Genomic DNA, 7273 nt, shown 5'->3' with positions numbered 1-7273 from the left:
ATTACATTTAATACTTCATACATGCGTTTAAAGATTCGATATGACGAGAAATCTTATAAAGTTTTGGAATTTTGAAGAGAACTAAACAAGAGCTAACTACTCAAAGGCTGGCACTGCCCCGTCACATGCATGCAATCTTCGCTTCAGAGAAACAAAAAAACAAGATATGCTAGGGCAGGGACAGGCACGGCAAACACCAAAGCAGAAAGGGAGTGGTAATGTTTGCTGGATCAACACGCCTGCATTGCACGAGTCTCAGTGTTCACCAGGCGGGAGAGTGGTGACCTCTAGGTTTTCATTATGCAATCAGATCCAAACGTATTCGAACCCCAGAGTATTTCAGAATTCAGAAGATTGGATTTCAAAAAAGGTACAGGTTGCCGTGTGCTTGCAGGGAAGGCAACCGGCTGAGCTGAGTCGTCTCGCATTTCCACAACCAGCAGCTCGTAGGTTTCCTTTTGGGACAAAACTTTACGCCTGCAAGACAAACAACATTGCAGGTCTCAAATAGTGATAAACCAAACCATAAAAAAGGAACAATATTTATGATGTAATGTTCTACTTATGAAGCATGAGCCAATATGAGCAGTAAAGATAAAATGTTCTGCTTATGATTCACGAGCGTAGTCTGTGCAGTCCCTCAAAAAAAAAAAAGAGAGAGCGTAGTCTGTGCAGGGCCTGGTCTAAAATAGCTAAGCAAAAAAGATAACTGATTTGAGACCCAAAAACCGGTTACATTCAAGGATGCAGATAAAATGATAAATATAACATGCTACAAAGCACATTTGTAGTGTCAAACACCCAAAGTGTGACTAAACAATTCTGAACAGAAGTTGCTATCCCAATCACAAAGTCACACAACTTACTTCAAGTAACTGAGATCGTGCAGGGAAAATATCACAAGCACTAAAAGTCGGGAATTTCCTGGATTTGCCACTGACATTTGGGTGGCAAATCCTGAATCACCAACAAATAAACCTTCCACTGGTTGTTTATAACATTAACACAATCCATCACTAGTACCATCCCTCACATTTCAAAGGAGGACATTGAATGCAGTGCCCAAAAAAAATTGCTTAACACCACAATCAGACTATAATGCATAATTCCAATTCAGGCTTCTGTTTAGAATCCTGTTGTCCTTAATGTGGGCAAAGATTTCCTTGCTGCTTCAGTTTCTTCTTGATTTTTATACATCGATACTGTCTCAAAAGACCTCATGTCCCAAATGTACATTTACCTAATTACTGTGGGATTTCTTATCCAACTTAGCTTTATCTTTGTAAATAAATCAACCAAGAAGTCCAATTATAATGAGTGCAGGACCACTGCATTCACCGGAGCTTACATTTGACAATTCTATTTATTAGGAAACATAGTCATTAGCATCACGAAGAAGCAGAATGAAAGAAAATAACATCAATTTTAATGTAAAATGCTACTGGAACAATCTAACATGTAAGCATTGATGATACAGTAAATTATCAGAAGAGAAGTAACTATTAACGCTGTAGTAACTTCCACACCCAGGATTGTTAATATACTTCCCCGATGGTGACAACAGCACTGCACACTAATGTCTAGCAACAGCAAGGTAAGGGTAATACTCAAGAGACCTACAGAATGAATAAAAGTTACCTTTTACTATTTCTCAAAAATAATTATTTTCATTACCCTAGTGCAAAGCAACGACATACTTGTCCTTTTCCATTATCAAGATACAATGAGAATAATAGGATTTACTGAGTTTTTTTTAACAAAAGGATACAGGGTTAGCAATACAAATCATCAAAAAAGTATTACTTTCCATAACCTTATATATAGAAGCTGATGTACTGGTCCTGCTATCCTTATCTCCTTAAAATAAGAAAAAAGTAGGATCTACGCAAGTGCCGGTATAAAGATTATGAAATTCACGCCAATGGCACGTTCAACATGGAATTGATGATGAGAATTGTGCCAGAAAAAGTAGGAGTTATTTGACTAGAACATAAATGCAATTTACTTCAGTCCATATCAGTAGGCATATAGCCACTGAGGTCAACATCAAGATATTCTTTAGACATCTTATCCTTCTTATTGAGTAAGCACGAATGATTTGAGCATTAGATGTCTAACATAGCTAGTTTGAAACCGTAGTATTTTTGCCTTAATGGGAAACCTTGTTACTCGTTAGAGCTTCTATTCAGTGTACAACATAGACACCAAACTTCATATGGTCAAATCTACCACCAACATCAAAAGAAATAAAAAATAACTTTAGGAATCAATTAAAAATTTGGAGGCTGTGTAACAATATACTCCAATTCCAAGACTCTGATTCCCTCTACCTGAATAATATTCATGTTACACACACCACTCAATAATCAAGTGAAGAAAAAAGGTATTTAGAACAAATGTCTTCATTTGTGAATAGTGTGTTCTTATCATCTTTACCTTTTTATAGTTGTTGGAGATGCCTAAAGCTACCACAATCTTCCACTAACATCTCCAGACGCATTGCCATAGTCAATTATTTCTTTTGGCATCCTAACTTTTGTTCAAGTGACAATATTATAATCTCTCATATAGAATATAGAGCATCATTGCCGATTTGATGGCCAGTGACATCATAAAAACCTTTCCATTTGCTTTATCTCCTCCCATCGCAAGACAATATCTAACCCATGAACAAATTTCCCTTTCTACTTTACATCCTTGAACCTAATATATACTATCATCATCCATATAAAGCAGCAAATCTAACAAACAGAAGGAACAATTAACATATATAGGATGAGCCTTACCTTTGTCATCAACTCCCATACGCCAAGATCTCCTCCAGTTAAGGAGCCAATGGCGGCGTCTCAGGAGCCTCCGAAACAATGTCAGAAATGAACTTGATCAGCGAGCAGAGCCCGCCCAGGAAGTTGTGGTCGATCACCCCATCACCCTCAGCGACATGAGCAAAGTCCACCAGCTTCACCCTCACCCCACCCCCAACTCCGGTCGCTGACACTGCATTGGCATCGTAGCCCAGAAGAATCGAGGCCGAGTAGAAGTGGAACAGAGTCTGCTCCTCGAACCACGCCTTGAGCTCGTGCAGCTGCGACAATACTCCCCCTTCCCCGCCGTACACCGCGGCGGCGAGCGAGCAGTCCGCCCCCTCGCCGGAAACGGACGACACGTAGCGCCGGAGCACGCGGCGGACGCCGGCGGTGTCGAGCGCCTTCAGCTCCGGGCGCTCCGGGCGCCACACGGCGCCCCCGGGGGCGACGACCCGGACGCCGGAGACGCGGAAGCCGAGGAGGACGCTGGTGGTCCCGCGGTCCTTGGCGAGGCACTTGGCGACGTAGGTCTCCGGCGAGCTCGGCGGCCACGTGATGGCGCCGATCTTGATGTCGGCGACGGAGGGCGCCTGGAGGCCCGCGAGGAGGTCGTCGAGGACGAGGTGCGGGTGCGTGTCCCCGGGGCGCGCCTCGGTGGGGAGGAGGCGCGTGCCGTGGAACCGCGGGAAGAAGGCGTCCCGGATGCGGGGCGGGACGGCGGCGTGGGCGGAGAAGGCCTCGTAAAAGGCGCGCTCCTGCTCCCCGCGGTCCCCGGCTTGGAGCGGCTTGTAGAAGAGGCCGGAGCCGTCGACGAGCGGGCCCAGCTTGTTGGCGGAGGCGCGGTGGCCGGCGACCTGGTGCTCCGGCGGGCGGAGGTCGGACATGGTGGGGGCGGGAGGGGGCGGCGGGTGGCGGTGGTGGAAGGAGCGGAGGTTTCGTGGGCTCACGACGACGCCGCGGAACTTAATGAGATCTGGGGATCTCGAGATCATCGACGCATTTTCGCTTGGCTTGGCTTGCTTCCTCCGAGATTGAAGTGTCCTTTTCGCTGCAACCTGCAAGTAGACCGGCGGCGCTAAACCTTGGGATGGGTTGGGAGAATTGTCCAATTTCGAGTGTGACCGTCGCTCTGGTCGTGCCTCCGGCTACTCATCGTGCCGTCCTCTTGCCTTGCAGTGCCACCTCAATACCAATGCCCCTGTTCACACTACAACCACAGAATTTCTTCATACAATGCCCGTGCACATACTAGTAGTTTGTAGCGGACATACGTTTGCTTGGCTGTGGTTGGTAGCTGATTTATTATTAAATAAAAATATTGTTAGTTGACTGATGACTAATACTGATTTGATGTGAAAGAAAAATATTACTGGTTGATTGGCTGACAAGGCAAAGTAAACAGAAGACTAAAGGTATCGATTTGTTCCTACTGTTGTTGCTAGTCGCTCAAGATGTTGTGACGCGTCGTCTAAATTGCCAAGGGTCCTGGTTGCATCATAAAGCTTTTTTTTTTGAGACGGTTGCATCATAAAGCTTTGCGTTTCTGTCATTCCATTATAGGTCAACGTTTAGTTTATCATTATCATACTGTACTAAAAGTCATTTGCGGTGCGAGCAGCACAACTGTGATCCAAATCTCATGTCTAGTACTCCCTCGTATCTAGTACTCTCTCCGTTTCAAATTATAATTGGTTTGATTTTTTATCCTAAATTTGATCACTGTCTTATTCAAAAAAAATCGTGCAAACCACAACAAAAACAAAAAAAATTGATAAAGCAAGCTACAACAAAAAAAATAATATTTTGCATAAATTTTTAAATAAAACAAATTGTGTACCTTGGGATGAAAAATATCAAATGAATTATAATTTGCAACGGATGGAGTAATTTCTAATAGCACCTCTAGATGCATGAAAAACGGACCGTGACCACAGGAAAGCAAACCAATCACATTAGAGCATTTTAGTGCTAGTATTTAGATAAATGAACACATATTTAGATCCGAATTTAACACAATTTGTTTTCATACTTTCATTGAACTTTATATGTACCAAACCATGGCATATGCTACGATTTTTAGCAACTTTGCCACAGGTTTAGGCAAATAAATAAGAAAATATGCCAATCACAAGTGAGGTACTATGTAGTGTGCTCAAGGTAAAGCAACAAGCCAAAGTACTCTAATTTTGGCCAGACATTACTGTCTAAGATGTGATAAGGTTTGGACCAACAGGCCATATATATTACTGTCTAAGATGACAGGGGAGTTACAAAGACATATATATAGAAATCATTGATGCAAGAAGCTATCATTAGCAAAAGATTGTTTTTGAACCTCGTGTTCTCCTTGATTGCTCAATTATATCTTTCGAATAAATGGCACGCACCTCTTTATTGCTGCCATATCCGTGCATCCGGACACCATGCATCACAACAACGAGCAACAATAGTTTACTAGTTTGGGTGAATCGCATCGTTGACAAAATGATTTTGTATGCTCAAAACATGGCACAAAATACAAGAGGCACCCACTTGGCAAAAATTGATTGATTATCAAGCAAGGCTCCACCTTAGTTGAACGCACTGATGTGACAATGGTAAAATTGCTTATCTTTTGGATGGATGATCTGCACATACCAAGAAACGAGTAGCGTTAGCTCCTCAAAGGAGTACTATTAGCTCATGGCGACATGGTCACAACATAAAAGAGTTAGTGCTAGTAACAATCTTTGTAGGGGTTCAAAGGGATAACTTGGATCCCACCTCCTAAAGCAAGTGACTAAAAGTAGTGACTAAATTTTAGTCACCCATGTTTGGATCAAGTGACTAAAAAAGGGTATAAAGTTCCAAACAAAGTGAAGAAAAGTGACTAAAATGAGGGGCAAGCCCACTCAACTCCTCCTTTTAGCTACTCTTTGGGAATAATGAGACTAAAACGTTTTGAGTCACTTTGTTTGGAACTTAATCCCTAATGTGACTAAAGTTTAGTCACTTTGCTCTAGGAGGTGGGATCCAAACAGGGCCTAAAGAGCAATATTTTTGTAGGAGATGAATAAGGCATGGAAAGTTTGTTAGTTGCATGGAACAATGCGATAAGAATATATGAGGTCGAGTTCTTTTACGCTTCCTCATCTCGTCGAGTGGATTATACATAGGTTATGCTTATAAAGTTATCCCAGTTGATAAATCTAGATATGCAAACTAAAAAATCCAACTAATCTTGGCTCACCTAAACAAAATTTTGAAATACATGCTGTTTTAGATTATCAAACTATGATAGACATACCAATTCTATTGTTAATCATCACTAAATGTAGCAACAAAAAACACCTAGGACTCAGCTAATCTCATTGATAGTTTGATTTGAGCTTTTTGTCGTGTTTTGTTAAAAGTAGCTATCCGATCTTTCCATGAAATGAGGAAATTTTTATGGAAATTGAATTATGAATTTTTTTAGACGGAAATGCACCATTAGCATAGATTTGACCAATAGCTAAGCATTTTTTAGTATTAGGATGACAATAACCCAATTTGTTATGACTATAAAATGCTTAAAAGTAAATAATTGGGTGAACGATGATTCTTTATGGTCTTGAATTTTTAGGTCTTCTTTTGGAACACAAGTTATCAAAATGTAGGAATGGAAGAAAAATACTAAGGTTGCAGGAAATGTTGGAATATAACATTTTGAAACAAAGTAAGAAAAATACTAGAATTTGAGGAGAGAATTTCCAAGAGGTTAGACTTCATGTTAGGTTTTCTTAAAAAATTCATATGGATCGAGGTATTCCATAGGTATTTTGTAAGATGTCCAATCCTTTGTTTCAAAGGGATATATAAGAACAATCATATAGGAGCCATACCATACCAAATTCTAACTTTGATTCTTTATTCTAAAGAGGGCTTTCACATTTTGTATTATACATAAAGAGATTCAAATCATCAGCATGACTCTAGACAAGTAACTACCAAGTCACGAACTCGCTATAAGGTGCCCCCTTTTATGTGGAAATGGTGAGGTTCAATTGGTCACTATTCCTAGAAACCTGATTTATTTTTCCATGAAGGGAGCACCTACCATGAACTTGTTAAAGCTATCTAACGGATAAAAACAAGCAAGAGCAAAAAACTTATGGGCAAACCATTGAAACAAAATAGGTGTTTGATAGAAATTCAAGCTAAACAAATGTAAAAGACAAAAATGCCTCGACTACTTAACTACAAGAATGCATAATTAGGTCTTTAATAAAAGAAACGGCATTCTATAAAATAAATAATAATGTAATAAACTGGCCAAAAGTAGATAAGTCAAACCACACCATAAAAAGTAATTTTGTCTGCAGCCGGTAATATCATTACCATCCAACAACACAAGGTCAATACTCTAGAAATTTTGCATTAATTAAGGACTTGCTATATTCGACCAATTTACATCATCTTTTTTCTGTTCTATTTTGAGATATGTA

General features: G+C 40.6%; 1 protein-coding gene across 1 annotated transcript; it reads right to left on the bottom strand.

Annotated features, from left to right (window-relative positions):
• Positions 1-204: 204 nt before the first annotated feature.
• Positions 205-3976, bottom strand: LOC120655889 (inositol polyphosphate multikinase IPK2-like). The gene is made up of 2 exons (XM_039933868.1): positions 2787-3976; positions 205-477 (listed from the first exon to the last, which is right to left on the bottom strand). Exon 1 carries the CDS (start codon positions 3797-3799, stop codon positions 2825-2827), a length of 975 nt encoding a protein of 324 aa, XP_039789802.1. The 5' UTR covers positions 3800-3976; the 3' UTR covers positions 205-477; positions 2787-2824.
• Between the last annotated feature and the right edge of the window lie 3297 nt (positions 3977-7273).

The sequence above is a fragment of the Panicum virgatum genome, chromosome 1N (assembly GCF_016808335.1).
Source record: "Panicum virgatum strain AP13 chromosome 1N, P.virgatum_v5, whole genome shotgun sequence".
Classification (NCBI taxonomy): domain Eukaryota; kingdom Viridiplantae; phylum Streptophyta; class Magnoliopsida; order Poales; family Poaceae; genus Panicum; species Panicum virgatum.
This window is presented reverse-complemented; position numbering and strand designations above follow the sequence as displayed.

Excerpts from the sequence above, each read along its gene's own strand:
- LOC120655889 (XM_039933868.1), bottom strand. The coding sequence starts at position 3,799 with ATGATCTCGAGATCCCCAGATCTCATTAAGTTCCGCGGCGTCGTCGTG.